General features: G+C 46.4%; 1 protein-coding gene across 2 annotated transcripts in view; it reads right to left on the bottom strand.

The window, feature by feature from the left end:
* The window catches only part of SNX27 (sorting nexin 27), a 35,203-nt gene that overhangs the window by 13,451 nt on the left and 3,442 nt on the right, over nt 1-18,310 (bottom strand). For both annotated transcript variants that reach the window (XM_033082713.1, XM_033082712.1), the window contains exons 2-6: nt 11,928-12,159; nt 8,108-8,300; nt 5,364-5,428; nt 3,588-3,692; nt 1,370-1,448 (exon numbers count right to left, since the gene is read on the bottom strand). In XM_033082713.1, coding sequence (XP_032938604.1) covers nt 1,370-1,448; nt 3,588-3,692; nt 5,364-5,428; nt 8,108-8,300; nt 11,928-12,159 — 674 coding nt within the window. The remainder of the gene's footprint in view (nt 1-1,369; nt 1,449-3,587; nt 3,693-5,363; nt 5,429-8,107; nt 8,301-11,927; nt 12,160-18,310) is intronic.

Genomic DNA, 18,310 nt, shown 5'->3' with positions numbered 1-18,310 from the left:
ACTCACTGGAAGCCAAATTCTGCACTGGGAAAACCCAGGAAACCATGGGAAAAATCCCTAAAAAATGCCAGAAAAATCAGGGGAAAATCTTCAGAAAAACATGGAATATCAAGGTCAGGGTATGGAAGGACAGGGATACCAGGAGAGACAAAAATTGGAGTTAAAATGGGATTTTGTCGCATAAAACCTTCAAAAATGATCCCAAATCCTTCCAAAATCTTCCCAAATTATCAACAAATCCCCCAAAATGGCTCCTAAATCCTCCAAGATGATCCCAAATCCTTCCAGAATGATCCCAACTCCACCAAATTTATCTCAAATCCTTCCAGAATCATCCCAAAATCCCAAAGATCCCGAAGATCTTTGAGGATCTTTTCCATCCCAAACCATTCCAGAATTCCCTGTCCTGCTTCAATGGGATTTTAGGGATAAATTCTTCCCCGTGTCAGGTGATTCCATGGATTCCTCATCCCTGGAATTATCCAAATCCAGATTATTCCACGGATTCCTAATCCCTGGAATCCAAACCCAGGTTATTCCATGGATTCCTTGGAATTATCCAAAATCCAGGTTATTCCATGGATTCCCTTCAATGCAAACCCAGGTGACTACATGGATCCCTGAAATCCAAACCCAGGTTATTTCATGGATTCCCCATCCCTGGAATCCAATCCCAGGTGATTCCATGGATTCCCTTCAATCCAAATCCAGGTTATTCCATGGATTCCTAATCCTGGAATTCAAACCCAGGTGATTCCATGGATTCCCTTCCATCCAAACTCAGGTGATTCCCTGGAATTATCCAAATCCAGGTTATTCCCTTCCATCCAAACCCAGGTGATTCCATGGATTCCCTTCCATCCAATCTCAGGTTATTCCATGAATTCCCTTCCATCCAATCCCAGGTTATTCCATGGATTCCTGGATTCCCAACACAGGTGATTCCATGGATTCCTTATCCCTGGAATCATCCAATCCCAGGTGATTCCATGCATTCTCCATCTCTGTAGTCCAAACCCAGGTGATTCCATGGATTCCACATCCCCGGAATTATCCAAACCCAGGTTATTCCATGGATTCTCTGGAATTACCCAAACCCAGGTGATTCCATGGATTCCTTTCAATCCAAACCCAAGTTATTCCATGGATTCCCTGGAATTCAAACCCAGGTGATTCCATGGCACCATCCAATCCCAGGTTATTCCATGGATCCCTGGAATCCAATCCCAGGTTATTCCTTGGATCCCTGCAATCCAAACCCATCCTGGCACAGTGGGACCCCCACCAACCCCACAATCCCCCCATGACCTGTGGATCCCCTCCATTCCCAGTTTTTCCCAGTTTTTTTCCCCCTCAATCCCAGGCTCACCGAAGGAGTGGTTGATGACCTCGAAGAGGGCGAAGTAGTTGGCGGTGACGCTGTCCATGCCCACCTTGGCAGCCACCGCCTGGAAAACGCCGGGAAAATGGGATCAGCCCTGCCAGACACCCCCTGACCATGGAAAACCTGCTGTGAGCTCTGCCAGCACAGCTGGAAAATGCTGGAAAAACGGGATCAGCCCTGCCAGGAACACCCTGACCACGGAAAACCTGCTGTGAGCTCTGCCAGCACAGCTGGAAAATGCTGGGAAAACGGGATCAGCCCTGCCAGGAACACCCTGACCATGGAAAATCCAGCAGGGAAAGGAGAAAATCCAAGTGGGAAAGAAAATTTCAGGTGGGAAAAAGGAAAATTCTGGTGGGAAAGAGGAAAATCCAACAGGAAAGGAAATTTCAGGGGGGAAAAAGGAAATCCAGGGGGGGAAAGAGGAAAATCCATCAGGGAAAGGAGAAAAATCCAGGTGGGGAAGAGGAAAATCCCACTTTGTTCCCCCATTACCAGCTTGGGCTGCTTCCACGTGCTCTCCATAGTTCATGGATTCATGGATCCCAGTCCTCAAAAAATGGGGGGGAAATTCAGGTGGGAAAGGGGAAAATTGGGTGGGAAAGGGGGAAAATCCAACTGGGAAAGGAAAATCCAGCAGGGAAAGGAGAAAATCCAAGTGGGAAAGAAAATTTCAGGTGGGAAAAAGGAAAATCCAGGTGGGAAAGAGGAAAATCCAGCAGGAAAGGAAATTTCAGGGGGGAAAAAGGAAAATCCAGGTGGGAAAGAGGAAAATCCAGGGGGGAAAGAGGAAAATCCAGGGGGGAAAGAGGAAAATCCAACTGGGAAAGGAAAATCCAGCAGGGAAAGGAGAAAATCCAAGTGGGAAAGAAAATTTCAGGTGGGAAAAAGGAAAATCCAGGTGGGAAAGGAAATTTCAGGGGGGAAAATGGAAAATCCAAGTGGGAAAGGAGGAAAATCCAGGTGGGAAAGAGGAAAATCCAGGTGGGAAAGGAAAACTGAGGTGAGGGGAAGGAAATTCCAGGTGGGAAAAAAAAGAAAATCCAGGTGGGGAAAAGGAGAAAAATCCAGGAGGGAAAAGAGGAAAATTTCACATAGGAAAAGGGAAAATCCAGGTGGGGAGAAAGAAAAATCCAGGGGGAAAGGAGGAAAATCCACCATGGAAAGGAAAATTGAGGTGAGGGGAAGGAAAGCCCAGGTGGGAAAGAGGAAAATCCAGGAGGAAAAAAAAAATTCAGGTGGAAAACAGGAAAATCCAGGTGGGGAAAAAAGGAAAATTCAGGCAGGAAGAAAGGAAATTCCAAGTGGGAAAAAAGGAAAATCCTGGTTAAGGGGAGGAAAATTCCAGGTGGGAAAGAGGAAAATCCAGGTGGGAAAGTAGAAATTCCAGCAAGGAAAGGAAAATCCAGATGGGAAAGGAAAAATCCATCACGGAAAGGAAAATTAAGGTGAGGGGAAGGAAATTCCAGGTGGGAAAAAAAGAAAATCCACTTGGGGAAAAGGAGAAAAATCCAGGTGGGAAAGAGGAAAATCCAGGAGGAGAGGAAGGAAAATCCAGGTGGGAAAGGAGGAAGATCCAGGAGGGAAAAGAGGAAAATCCATCATGGAAAGGAAAATTGAGGTGAGGGGAAGGAAAGTCCAGGTGGGAAAGAGGAAACTCCAGGAGGAAAAAAAGAAAATTTAGGTGGAAAACAGGAAAATCCAGGTGGGAAAAAGGAAAATTCAGGTGGGAAAAAAGGAAAATACAGGTGGGAAAGGAGGAAAATCCAACAGGGAAAGGAGAAAATCCAAGTGGGGAAAATGGAAAATCCAGGTGGGAAAGGAGAAAAATCCAGGTGGGAAAGAGGAAAATCCAGGAGGAGAGGAAGGCAAATTCAGGTGGGAAAGGAGGAAAATCCAGGTGAGAAAAAGGAAAATCTTGGTGAAGGGGAGGAAAATTCCAGGTGGGAAAAAGGAAAATCCAGGTGGGAAAAAAGAAACTCCAGCAAGGAAAGGAAAACTGAGGTGAGGGGAAGGAAATTCCAGGTGGGAAAGAGGAAAATCCAGGAGGAAAAAAAAAAATTCAGGAGGAAAAAAAGAAAATTCAGGTGGAAAAAAGGAAAATGCAGGTGGGAAAGGAGGAAAATCCAGGTGGGGGTGGGGGAATGGAGCTGAGGGGATGGAATTCCCCTGGGAAGGGCAGCTCCAGGAGGGAAGGGCTCACCTGGTACACCTGGTCCGTGGTGCTGTTCTTCTTCACCCTGACGGTCACCGTGCTGACGTCCGGCAGCGCCACGCGCAGCTCCACGTCCGACACGCCGTTGTAGTTCTGGGAAAGAGGGAAAAATCCCCCCAGATGTCAGAAATTCCAGGTGTCCAGTGATTTGGGATCCTTCAAAAATCCCTCAGCAGGAAAAATCCCCCCTCCAAAATAAAAAATCCCAATTTTCCAGTGATTCAAGATCGCTCAAAATTCCCCAAAAATCAGGAAATCCCAGTTTTCCAGTGACTTGAGATCACTCAAAAATCCCTCAGCAGGGAAAAATTCCCCCAAAAATCAGGAAATCCCAATTTTCCTGTGATTTGGGATCCTTCAAAATCCCTCAGCAGGAAAAATCCCCCCCCCCCACCCCAGAATCCAAAATCCCAGTTTTCCAGCAATTTGGGATCATTAAAATTCCCCAAAATCAGGAAATTCTGGGTTTCCAGTGATTTGGGATCGATCAAAATTCCCTCAAATATCAAAAAATCCTGGGTTTCCAGTGATTTGGGATCCTTCAAAATCACCCAGCAGGGAAATTCCCCCAAAAATCAGGAATCAGGAATCTGTGTTCCCTGGATCCTGAAGAATTGAGGGGGCTGGAGGAATTCTGGGAGCTTGGGGTGCCTCAATCCCATAAAAACCAGTTGGAATTGTCCCCAAACCCATGGATGTGGCACCTGGGGACACAGATCAGGGTGGCCTTGGGGACAGCTGGACTGAGGAGCTCCAAGAGCTTTTCCATGATTCCATGGAAGGTTCTGGGTTTTTTTTTTCATGGAATTCTGTTGGATCAAACCTCAATCCCATAAAAACCAGTTGGAATTGTCCCCAAACCCATGGATGTGGCACTTGGGGACAGGAATCAGGGGTGGCCTTGGGGATAGTTGGACTGAGGAGCTCCAAGAGCTCTTCCATGATTCCATGGAATGTTTTTTTTCCAAGGAATTCTGTTGGACCAAACCTCAATCCCATAAAAACTGGGCACAGTTGGACAAAACCTCAATCCCATAAAAATCAGGGGGAATTGTCCCTAAAGCCATGGATGTGGCACTTGGGGACAGAGATCAAGGTGGCCTTGGGGACAGGTGGATAATAAGAGCTCCAAGAGCATTTCCACGATTCCATGGAAGGTTCTGGGATTTTTTCCTGGTTTTTTTTTCTGCTGGACCAAACCTCAATCCCATAAAAACTGGGGACAGTTGGACAAAACCTCAATCCCATAAAAATCCCTTAAAAATTGTCCCCAAACCCATGGATGTGGCACCTGGGGACACAGATCAGGGTGGCCTTGGGGACAGCTGGACTGAGGAGCTCCAAGAGCATTTCCATGATTCCATGGAAGGTTCTGGGATTTTTTTGCCATGGAATTCTGCTGGACCAAACCTCAATCCCATAAAAACCATTTGGAATTGTCACCAAACCCATGGATGTGGCACTTGGGGACACAGATCAGGGTGGTCTTGGGGACAGTTGGACTGAAGAGCTCTGAGGGCTTTTCCATGATTCCATGGAATGTTTTTTTCCCATGGAATTCTGCTGGACCAAACCTCAATCCCATAAAAACTGGGGACAGTTGGACAAAACCTCAATCCCATAAAAACCTGCTGGAATTGTCCCCAAAGCCACGGATGTGGCACTTGGGGACAGCATGGGGGTGGCCCTGGGGATGGCTCTCCCACCTTGGCCATGCCATGGAAGGGATTTTTCCATGGAATTCTGCGGGATAACCGCACCCACCTCGTCCGACTCCGACAGGAACTCCTGCATGATGTCGCTCTCGCCGATGACCCGGATGGAGCAAACTGCGGGACACAGGGACATCGGGTCACACGGAGTGACACAGGGATGTCACACACAGTGACACAGGGACACGGGGATGTCACACACAGTGTCACAGGGACACGGGGATGTCACACAGAGTGACACACAGTGTCACACACAGTGACACAGGGACACCGGGATGTCACACAGAGTGACACAGGGATGTCACACACAGTGACACAGGGACATGGGGATGTCACACAGAGTGACACACAGTGTCACACAGAGTGACACAGGGACACCGGGATGTCACACTGAGTGACACAGGGACACCGGGATGTCACACTGAGTGACACACAGTGTCACACAGAGTGACACAGGGACACAGGGACACCGGGATGTCACACAGAGTGACACAGGGACACAGGGACACCGGGATGTCACACTGAGTGACACAGGGATGTCACACAGAGTGACACAGGGACACAGGGACACCGGGATGTCACACAGAGTGACACAGGGACACAGGGATGTCACACTGAGTGACACACAGTGTCACACAGAGTGACACAGGGACACGGGGATGTCACACACAGTGACACAGGGACACAGGGATGTCACACACAGTGACACAGGGATGTCACACAGAGTGACACAGGGACACAGGGATGTCACACACAGTGACACAGGGTCACAGGGATGTCACACAGAGTGACACAGGGACACAGGGACACGGGGATGTCACACAGAGTGACACAGGGACATGGGGATGTCACACAGAGTGACACAGGGACATGGGGACACGGGGATGTCACACACAGTGACACAGGGACACAGGGATTGTCACACAGAGTGACACAGGGACACGGGGATGTCACACAGAGTGACACAGGAACACGGGGATGTCACACAGAGTGACACAGGGACATGGGGATGTCACACAGAGTGACACAGGGACACGGGGACACGGGGATGTCACACAGAGTGACACAGGGACACGGGGGTGTCACACACAGTGACACAGGGACACAGGGACACGGGGATGTCACACAGAGTGACACAGGGACACGGGGATGTCACACACAGTGACACACAATGTCACACAGAGTGACACAGGGACACGGGGATGTCACACAGAGTGACACAGGGACATGGGGATGTCACACACAGTGACACACAGTGTCACACAGAGTGACACAGGGAATGTCACAGGGGTGGCACAGGGGCGTCACACAGAGTGTCACAGGGACACCGGGATGTCACACAGAGTGACACAGGGACACAGGGATATGTCACACAGAGTGACACAGGGACACAGGGATGTCACACACAGTGACACCGGGACATGGGGTTACATGGAGTGTCACACAGTGTCACATAGAGTGACACAGGGACACAGGGACACGGGGACACGGGGATGTCACACAGAGTGACACAGGGACACGGGGACACAGGGGTGGCACAGGGATGTCACAGGGAATATCACAGGGAGTGTCATAGGGATTGTCACAGGGGTGACACAGGGGATGTCACACAGAGTGTCACACAGAGTGTCACACAGGATTGTCACAGAGATGTCACAGGGAATGTCACACAGAGTGTCACATGGGATGAGGGATATCAAGATGAGGGATTGGGAAGAGGTGGGAATTTGGGATTAGGACGAGGATGGATTTCAGGATGAGAAGGAATTTCAGGATTGGGATTTCAGAAGGATTTTGGGATGAGGTGGGACTTTGGGATTGGGATGAGTATGGATTTCAGGATGAGGAAGAATTTCAGCACTGGGATTTCAGAAGGACTTCAGGATTGGGATTTCAGATGGATTTCAGGATTGGGATTGGGATGGATTTTGGGATTGGGATTTCAGAAGGATTTCAGGATTGGGATTTCAGAAGGATTTCAGGATTGGGATTTCAGATGGATTTCAGGATTGGGATGGATTTCAGGATTGGGATTCAGATGGATTTTGGGATTGGCAGGAGGCTTGATTTCAGGATGAGGAGGAATTTCAGGACTGGGATTTCAGAAAGATTTCAGGATTGGAATCAGGATGAGGATGGATTTCAGGATTGGGATGAATTTCAGGATCAGGATCAGGTTGGATTTTGGGATGAGGAGGGAATTTGGGATTGGGATGAGGATGGATTTCAGGATTGGGATCAGGATGAGGATGGATTTCAGGATTAGGATGAGGATGGATTTTGGGATGAGGATGAATTTCAGGACTGGGATTTCGGATGGATTTCAGGATTGGGATTTCAGAAGGATTTCAGGATTGGAATCAGCATGAGGATGGATTTCAGGATTAGGATCAGGATGAGGATGGATTTCAGAAGGATTTCAGGATTGGGATCAGGATGAGGATGAATTTGAGAAGGATTTCAGGATTGGAATTAGGATGAGGATGGACTTCAGGATTAGGATGAGGATGGATTTTGGGATGAGGATGAATTTCAGGACTGGGATTTCGGATGTATTTCAGGATTGGGATGAGAATGGATTTCAGGATTGGGATTGGGATTTCGGATGAATTTCAGGATGAGGAAGGATTTCAGGGCCGGGATTTCAGAAGGATTTCAGGATTGGGATGAGAATGGATTTCAGGATTGGGATTGGGGTGGATTTCAGGATTAGGATGAATTTCATGACTGGAATTGGGATGGATTTTGCATTGCCACAGGCTGCCCTGCAGGCTCAGCAATGCAGTGGGGCAGTACCCTTCTCCAGGTACTCCTCCAGGCCCCTCCTGCGGGCGTCCAGCTGCTGCTCGGACAGCGAGAACGGCCACTTGCCGGGCAGGCGCGGGAAGGTGAAGTTGGCGAACTCGCGCTTCAGGTTCTGGTGCAGGATGGCGAACTCGCGGTAGCGCTTGGAGCACAGCTGGCGCCCGGCCATGTACACGTTGTACACCTGGGAAGGGGAAAAAAACAAAAATGGTGACCAGGGCTCGCTCCTGGGCATGGAGGGGTGGGGGGAGAGGAGGGGAATGAGGAGAGATTGGAGATGGGGGGGTCGGTGGTGATGGTGCTGTTCAGAGCCTCAGGGATCCCAAATTCTGGGATTGAGGGGCATGGATAATTCCCATGAGACACTGAGAGACCCCAAATTCCTTGTGTTACACCCAGATTCTGGGACTGAGGGGCATGGATAATTCCCACAGGACACTGAGAGATCCCAAATTCCCTGTGTTACACCCAAATCCTGGGATTGAGGGGCATGGATATTTCCCACAAGACACTGAGACATCCCAAATTCCCTGTGTTACACCCAAATTCTGGGATTGAGGGGCATGGATACTTCCCATGAGACACTGAGAGATCCCAAATTCCCTGTGTTACACCCAAATTCTGGGATTGAGGGGCATGGATAATTCCCATGAGACACTGAGAGACCCCAAATTCCCTGTGTTACACCCAAATCCTGGGATTGAGGGGCATGGATAATTCCCACAGGACACTGAGAGATCCCAAAGTCTCCATTTTCCATCCAAAACCCTAAAACTCCTGGGATTGAGGGGCATGGATAATTGCCATGAGATACTGAGAGACCCCAAATTCCCCGTGTTACACCCAAATTCTGGGATTGAGGGGCATGGATAATTCCCACAGGACACTGAGAGACCCCAGATTCCCTGTGTTACACTCAAATTCTGGGATTGAGGAGCATGGATAATTGCCATGAGACACTGAGACATCCCAAATTCCCCATTTTCCATCCAAAACCCTAAAACTCCTGGGATTCAAGGTCATGGATAATTCCCATGGAACACTGAGACATCCCAAAGTCCCTGTGTTTCACACAAAGCCCCAAAACTCAGGATTCAAGGTCGTGGATACTTCCCACAGGACACTGAGACATCCCAAATTCTTCATTTTCCATCCAAAACCCCAAAAACTCAGGATTCAGGATCATGGATAATTCCCACAGGACACTGAGAGACCCCAAATTCCCTGTGTTACACTCAAATCCTGGGATTGAGGGGCATGGATACTTCCCATGAGACACTGAGAGATCCCAAATTTCCCATTTTCCATCCAAAACCCTGAAACTCCTGGGATTGAGGGGCATGGATAATTCCCACAGGACACTGAGAGATCCCAAATTCCCTGTGTTACACCCAAATCCTGGGATTTAGGGTCATGGATAATTCTCACAGGACAGTGAGAGACCCCAAATTCCCTGTGCTACACTCAAATCCTGGGATTCAGGATCATGGATAATTCCCATGAGACACTGAGAGATCCCAAATTCCCTGTGTTACACCCAAATCCTGGGATTGAGGGGCATGGATAATTCCCATGAGACACTGAGACATCCCACAGCCCCCCTGTTAAACCCAAAGCCCCAAATTCTGGGATTCAGGAGCATGGATAATTCCCATGAGACACTGAGAGATCCCACAGCCCCCCTGCTACACCCAAAGCCCCAAATTCTGGGATTCAGGATCATAGATACCTCCCATGGAACACTGAGACATCCCAAACTCCCCCAGTCACACCCAAACCCCAAAACTCAGGATTCAGTGTCATGGATTCTTCCCACAGGACACTGAGAGATCCCCAATTCCCCATTTTCCATCCAAAACCCCAAAAACTCAGGATTCAGGGCCATGGATAATTCCCATGGAACACTGAGAGATCCCAAATTCCCTGTGTTACACCCAAATCCTGGGATTTAGGGTCATGGATAATTCCCACAGGACACTGAGACATCCCAGATTCCATGTGTTACACTCAAATCCTGGGATTGAGGGGCATGGATAATTCCCATGAGACACTGAGAGATCCCAAATTTCCCATTTTCCATCCAAAACCCTGAAACTCCTGGGATTGAGGGGCATGGATAATTCCCATAGGACACTGAGAGACCCCAAATTCCCTGTGTTACACTCAAATCCTGGGATTGAGGGGCATGGACACTTCCCATAAGACACTGAGAGATCCCAAATTCCCCATTTTCCATCCAAAACCCCAAAAACTCAGGATTTAGGGCCATGGATAATTCCCATGGAACACTGAGAGGTCCCAAATACCTTGTGTTACACCCAAAGCCCCAAATCCTGGGATTCAGGGTTGTGGATACTTCCCATGAGACACTGAGAGGTCCCAAAGTCCCCATTTTCCATCCAAAACTCAAGATTAAGGATCATGGATATTTTCTGCAAGATACTGAGAGGTCCCAAAGTTCCCATTTTCAATTCAAAGCCCCAAAACTCAGGATTCAGGGCCATGGATTCTTCCCACAGGACACTGAGACATCCCAAACTCCCTGTGTTACACCCAAAGCCCCAAATCCTGGGATTTAGGGGCATGGACACTTCCCATGAGACACTGAGAGACCCCAGATTCCCTGTGTTACACCCAAATCCTGGGATTCAGGGTCATGGATATTTCCCACAAGACACTGAGACATCCCAGATTCCCTGTGTTACACCCAAATCCTGGGATTGAGGGGCATGGATAATTCCCATGAGACACTGAGAGATCCCAAAGCCCCTCTGTCACACCCAAATCCTGGGATTGAGGGTCATGGATAATTCCCATGAGACACTGAGAGATCCCAAATTTCCCATTTTCCATCCAAAACCCTAAAACTTCTGGGATTCAAGGTCATGGATAATTCCCACAGAACACTGAGAGGTCCCAAAATCCCTGTGTTACACACAAAACCCCAAAACTCAGGATTCAGGAGCATGGATTCTTCCCACAGGACACTGAGAGGTCCCGAATTCCTCATTTTCCACCCAAAGCCCCAAATCCTGGGATTCAGGATCATGGATACTTCCCACAGGACACTGAGAGGCAAAACCCACTATTTTGGGGTAAAACCCTGCCATTTTGGGTAAAACCCTGCCTTTTTTTTTAAAAAAACCTCTGACTTTTTGGGAAAAACCCTGATTTTGTGGGGGGAAATACCCTAATTTTTAAGATAAAATCTTGCTATTTTGGGAAACACAGATTTTTTAGGAAAAACCCTGATTTTTGGGGAAAAAAGCTGATTTTTTTGGGAAAAACCCTGATTTTTTGGGAAAAACCCTATATTTTTTTGGAAAAACCCTAATTTTTTTTTAAAAACCCTACTATTTTGGGGAACATCCTGATTTTGTGGGAAAAACCCTGATTTTTCTTTTTAAACCCTGATTTTTTAGAAAGACCCTGATTTTTTGGGAAAACTCCCAATTTTTGGAAAAAAAACCCTGATTTTTTGGGGGGCAAACCCTGAATTTTTTTGGAAAAAACCTTGATTTTTTTGGGAAAAACCCTGATTTTTTCGTTTTTAAAACTCTGATTTTTTGCGAAAAACCCCAATCTTTTAGGGAAAAACCTTGATATTTAGAAAAACCCCCTAATTTTAAGCAAACCCACCCATTTCACCACATCCCCCACCCTCTACCACCAACCAACCCCCACACCCCCATGTAGAAACCCCCAAAATGACCCCATAAAGCCCCCAAAAAAACCCCAAAAAACCCCAAAAAAACCCAAAAAAACCCAAAAAACCCCAAAAACCCCCAAACCCACGGGGATCAGAACTCACCACGAACTTCTCCCCGCTCTGCTCCACGTGTTTGTAGGTGGGGATGGAGATGGGCACCGCCTGCTTCTCGCTGTAGTCGTAGAACGGGGGCCCCAGGGGCTCCTCGGGGGGCTCCAGGCTCTCGGCCTCGTGCGGCGGCACCGACAGCACCGTGAGCACCAGCTCCTTCTCCCCGGCACGGATCAGGTCCACCACCTGCTTGTGGGTGGCTCCTTCAACGTTCACACCGTTCCTGAAGGGAAAAAAATCAAAATTTTCATTGAATTCCCATGGGTCACATCTACCATTGGATTATGGGGTGGCTCCTTCAACGTTCACACCATTCCTGAATGGAAAATATCCAAAAATCCCATTTAATTTCCATGGGTCAGATTCACTACTTGTTTGTGGGTGGCTCCTTCCACATTCACCCCATTCCTGAACAGAAAATATTCAAAAATCCCATTTAATTCCCATGGGTCACATCCACCACTTGTGTGTGGATGGCTCCTTCCACGTTCACACCATTCCTAAATGGAAAATATCCAAAAATCCCAAATTTCCATTGAATTCCCTTCATGTTCATCCCGTTCCTAAAGGGAACAAATCCCAAATTCCCATTAAATTCCCTCCATGTTCACCCCATTCCTAAAGGGAACAAATCCCAAATTCCCATGGGTCACATCCACCACTTGTTTATGGGTGGCTCCTTCAACGTTCACCCCATTCCTGAAGGGAACAAATCCCAAAATCCCACTGAATTCCCTCCATGTTCACCCTGTTCCTAAAGGGAACAAATCCCAAAATCCCATTGAATTCCTTCCATGTTCAACCTGTTCCTAAAGGGAACAAATCCCAAATTCCCATGGGTCACATCCACCATTGAGTTGTGGGTGGTTCCTTCCATTTTCACCCCGTTTCTGAAAGGAAAATATCCAAAAATCCCATTTAATTCCCGTGGGTCACATCTACCATTGGGTTATGGGGGGGTTCCTTCAATGTTCACACCATTCCTAAAGGGAAAAATACCCAAAAATCCCAAATTTCCATTGAATTCCCATGGGTCACATCCACCACTTGTTTGTGGGCGGCTCCTTCAACGTTCTCACCATTCCTAAATGGAAAATATCCAAAAATCCCAAATTTCCATTGAATTCCCTTCATGTTCACCCTGTTCCTAAAGGGAACAAATCCCAAATTTCCATGGGTCACATCCACCACTTGCTTGTGGGTGGCTCCTTCCACATTCACACCATTCCTGAAGGGAAAAAATCCAAAATTCCCATTGAATTCCTTCCACATTCACCCCATTCCTAAATGGAAAATATCCAAAAATCCCAAATTTCCATTGAATTCCCATGGGTCACATCAACCACTTGTTTGTGGGTGGCTCCTTCAAAGTTCACACCATTCCTGAAGGGAAAATATTCAAAAATCCCATTGAGTTCCCATGGGTCACATCCACCATTGGGTTATGGGGGGGCTCCTTCAACGTTCACCCTGTTCCTAAATGGAAAATATCCAAATTTCCATTGAGTTCCTTCCATATTCACCCCATTCCTAAAGGGAAAATATCCAAAAATCCAAAATTCCCACTGAATTCCCATGGGTCACATCCACCATTGGGTTATGGGTGGCTCCTTCAGTGTTCACACCATTCCTAAATGGAAAATATTCCAAATTCCCACTGAATTCCCTTCATGTTCACCCCAGTCCTAAAGGGAACAAATCCCAAATTCCCACTGAATTCTCTTCATGTTCAACCTGTTCCTAAAGGGAAAATATTCAAAAATCCAAATTTTTCATTGAATTCTCATGGGTCACATCCACCACTTGTTTGTGGGTGGCTCCTTCAACGTTCACACCGTTCCTAAATAGAACAAATCCCAAAATCCCACTGAATTCCCTCCATGTTCAACCTGTTCCTAGAGGGAACAAATCCCAAATTCCCATGGGTCACATCCACCACTTGTTTGTGGGTGGCTCCTTCAACATTCACACCCTTCCTGAAAGGAAAAAAATCCCAAATTCCCATTGAATTCCCATGGGTCAGATCCACCACCTCATTGTGGGTGGCTCCTTCAACGTTCACACCATTCCTGAATGGAAAATATTCAAATTTCCATTTAATTTCCATGGGTCACATCTACCATTGGGTTATGGGGGGCTCCTTCAACATTCACACCGTTCCTGAATGGAAAATATTCAAAAATCCCATTGAATTCCCTTCATGTTCAACCTGTTCCTAAAGGGAACAAATCCCAAATTCCCATGGGTCACATCCACCATTGAGTTGTGGGTGGCTCCTTCCATGTTCACACCATTCCTAAAGGGAACAAATCCCAAAATCCCAAATTCCCACGGGTCACATCTACCATTGGGTTATGTGGGTTCCTTCAACGTTCACCCCGTTCCTGAATGGAAAATATCCAAATTTCCATTGAGTTCCTTCCATGTTCACCCCATTCCTAAAGGGAAAATATTCAAAAATCCCAAATTCCCACTGAGTTCCCATGAGTCACATCCACCATTGGGTTGTGGGTGGCTCCTAAAATGTTCACATCATTCCTGAAGGGAACAAATCCCAAATTCCCATTGAATTCCCTCCATGTTCACCCTGTTCCTAAATGGAAAATATCCAAAAATCCCAAATTCCCACTGTATTCCCATGGGTCACATCCACCACTGGGTTGTGGGTGGCTCCTTCAATGTTCACACCATTCCTGAAGGGAAAATATTCAAAAATCCCATTGAATTCCCATAGGTCAGATCCACCACCTGCTTGTGGTTGGCTCCTTCCATGTTCACGCCATTCCTAAAGGGAACAAATCCCAAAATCCCACTGAATTCCTTCCATGTTCACCCTGTTTCTAAAGGGAACAAATCCCAAAATCCCATTGAGTTCCCGTGGGTCAGATCCACCATTGGGTTATGGGTGGCTCCTTCAATGTTCACCCCATTCCTGAAGGGAACAAATCCCAAATTTCCATTGAGTTCCTTCCACATGCACCCCATTCCTAAAGGGAAAATATCCAAAAATCCCCAAATTCCCACTGAATTTCCATGGGTCACATCCACCATTGGGTTGTGGGTGGCTCCTTCAACGTTCACACCATTCCTGAAGGGAAAATATTCAAAAATCCCATTTAATTCCCATGGGTCACATCCACCATTGGATTATGGGGTGGCTCCTTCAACGTTCACCCCATTCCTGAAGGGAACAAATCCCAAATTCCCATTGAATTCCCTCCATGTTCAACCTGTTCCTAAAGGGAACAAATCCCAAATTCCCATGGAAGTGCTTCCCATGGAAGACATTCCCAAAGCACTTCCAGAACATTCCTGACATTCCCAAGAGCTCCAAGGCCTGGATCTGGCTTTGCCCAGAAAATCTGGATCATACCAGCTCAGGAAAACTCATCCCAAATTTCCCAGAAACACTGGAATATCCCACAGAAATACAGAAAATATTCCCAAGCCATTTCCAGAACATTCCTGACATTCCCAAGAACCTCATAGAAGGATGTGGATTTGCCCAGAAAATCTGGATCCAATCTGCCATGGAAAACTCATCCCAAAATTCCCAGAAAAAAGGGAAAATCCCACAGAAATACAGAAAGTATTCCCAAACCACTTCCAGAACATTCCTGACATTCCCAAGAACCTCACAGGAGGGATCTTACAAATCCAGCTGAGAGATTCAGGTTTGAAAATTCCAACTTTTCCAGGAGCTGGAAAAGTTTCCTCCAGCTCCAACACTACCCAAGGCTATCCAAACCCGTTTTCATTCCAGGGAAAAGAGAAATGGAGCAACTCTTGGATTTTTTTTCCCTGAACCAAGAGCAAATTTTGGGAAAGGGGCACAGACAGGACCCAGAATTCCCAAAAATTCCATTCCCAGAAATTCCAGCTCCCCAGAGGGTCTTTCCAAGCTTGGATGCTTCCCTGCTGGTGTCTCCAAATCAGAACTTTGGGATAAAATCACCATGGCAACCAGGGCTGGGATCCAGGGATGTCAATCCAGGAGGGAAGCACAGCAGGATCCAGGAACCTCTTCCCAAGAAAAAGGAACATTGGGATGTTCTGCTCCTTCTGGCTCTGTCTGGAGCTGGGAGATGGATCCAGGTGTTGCTCAGATCCTTCAAGGAGAGCAGAAAGGATGTGGAGATCCAGGAGATGACCCCAGATCCAAGGGATCCCTCCAGGAGAGACATTCCCAGGAGCAACTTCCTCCAACAAACCCAAATCCAGTCAGGCAGCTCCTCCCTTGGGAAAAGTGTTTTTGGTTTTTTTTTCATGGAAAATACGTTTGGATGGGTGATCTCCAGGATTCTGTAGAACAGGAAAATAGGAATCCTGGGTCTCCTGGATTTCCCAGAATAGGAAAAAGGAATCCTGAATCTCCAGGATTTTCAAGAACAGGGAAAAAGGAATCCTGCATCTCCAGGATTTTCCAGAATAGGGAAATAAGAATCCTGGACCTCCTGGATTTTGCAGGATAGGAAAGCAGGAATCCTGGATCTCCAGGATTTTCAAGAATAGGAAAGCAGGAATCCTGGATCTCCAGGATTTTCAAGAATAAGGAAATGGAATCCTGGGTCTCCAGGATTTTCCAGGATAGGAAAGCAGGAATCCTGGATCTCCCGGATTTTCAAGAATAGGGAAATAGGAATCCTGCATCTTCAGGATTTTCCAGAATAGGGAAATAGGAATTCTGGATTCAGGATTTTCCAGAATAGGAAAATAGGAATCCTGGATTCTGGATTCAGGATTTTCCAGAATAGGAAAGCAGGAATCCTGGATCTCTGGGATTTTCCAGAATAGGAAAATAGGAATCCTGGATCTCCAGAATTTTCCAGAATAGGGAAATAAGAATCCTGGATCTCCTGGATTTTCCAGAATAGGGAAATGGCAACCTGTACCTCCAGGATTTTCCAGAATAGGAAAGCAGGAATCCTGGATCTCCAGGATTTTGCAGAACAGGGAAATAGGAATCCTGGATCTCCAGGATTTTCAAGAATAGGGAAACAGGAATCCTGGATCTCCTGGATTTTGCAGGATAGGGAAATAGGAATCCTGAATCTCCAAAATTTTCAAGAACAGGGAAATAGGAATCCTGGATCTCCTGAATTTTCAAGAATAGGGAAATGGGAATCCTGGATCTCCTGGATTTTCCAGAATAGGAAAGCAGAAATCCTGGATCTCCTGGATTCTGTAGAACAGGAAAATATGAATCCTGGGTCTCCTGGATTTTACAGGATAAGGAAAAAGGAATCCTAGATCTCCAGAATGTTCAAGAATAAGGAAATAGGAATCCTGGATCTCCAGGATTTTCAAGAATAGGAACATAGGAATCCTGCATCTCCAGCTCCTCCCAGAGCTCCAGGGCCTGGATTTTGGGGAGTTCCCAGTGGAGGAACCAGGATGGGGCCCCCCTTTCCTGGGAAAGGAAGGGAAATCTCAGCTATTTTGGGAATCCTGGGTTATTATTTCCTCCTGTGGCCCGTGTGGAACTCCAGGAGTTGGGATTTGAACAGATCCAAGGAAAATCAGGGATCTCTGGGGGATTTTTAGATGGAGCATTGATGGGACTTTGGAATTTTGGGAATGCTGGAATGTGGGAATTTGGTAATTTTTGGAATATGGAAAAATGGGGATGTTGGAGCACATTGAATGATGGGAATATTGGAATATAGGAATATAGCAGTGTTGGAACACTGGGATATTGGAATATTGAAATATTGGGATATTGAAACATAGGAATATTGGAATATTGAAATATTGAGATACAAGGCTATTGGAAAATTGGAATATTGGAATACTGAAATATTGGAAAACAAGGCTACTGAAAAATTGGAACACTGGAATATTGAAATATTGGGATACAAGGCTGCTGGAAAATATTGGAATGCAGCAGTACCAAAATACTGAAATACAGGAATATTGGAATATTGAATTTTTGGGATACAAGGCTATAAGAAAATTGGAATGTTGGAATATTGGAAAACAGGGTTATTGGGAAATTGAAATATTGGCATACAGGAACAGTGGTTTATTGAAATATTGGGATAGAGGAACATTGGATTATTGAAATATTGGGATACAGGAATGCTGGAATATTGAAATATTGGGATACAGGAACAGTGGAACATTGAAATATTGGGATACAGGAACACTGGAATACTGAAATATTGGATACAGGAATGCTGGAATATTGAAATATTGGGATACAGGAACAGTGGAACATTGAAATATTGGGATACAGGAACACTGGAATACTGAAATATTGGATACAGGAACGCTGGAATATTGAAATATTGGGATACAGGAACACTGGAATATTGAAATATTGGATACAGGAATAGTGGTTTATTGAAATATTGGAATAGAGGAATGTTGGATTA

Source organism: Catharus ustulatus, chromosome 30 (assembly GCF_009819885.2).
Source record: "Catharus ustulatus isolate bCatUst1 chromosome 30, bCatUst1.pri.v2, whole genome shotgun sequence".
Taxonomy (NCBI): Eukaryota; Metazoa; Chordata; class Aves; order Passeriformes; family Turdidae; genus Catharus; species Catharus ustulatus.
The sequence above is the reverse complement of the archived record's forward strand: the minus strand, read 5'-3'. Positions and strand labels throughout refer to the sequence as shown.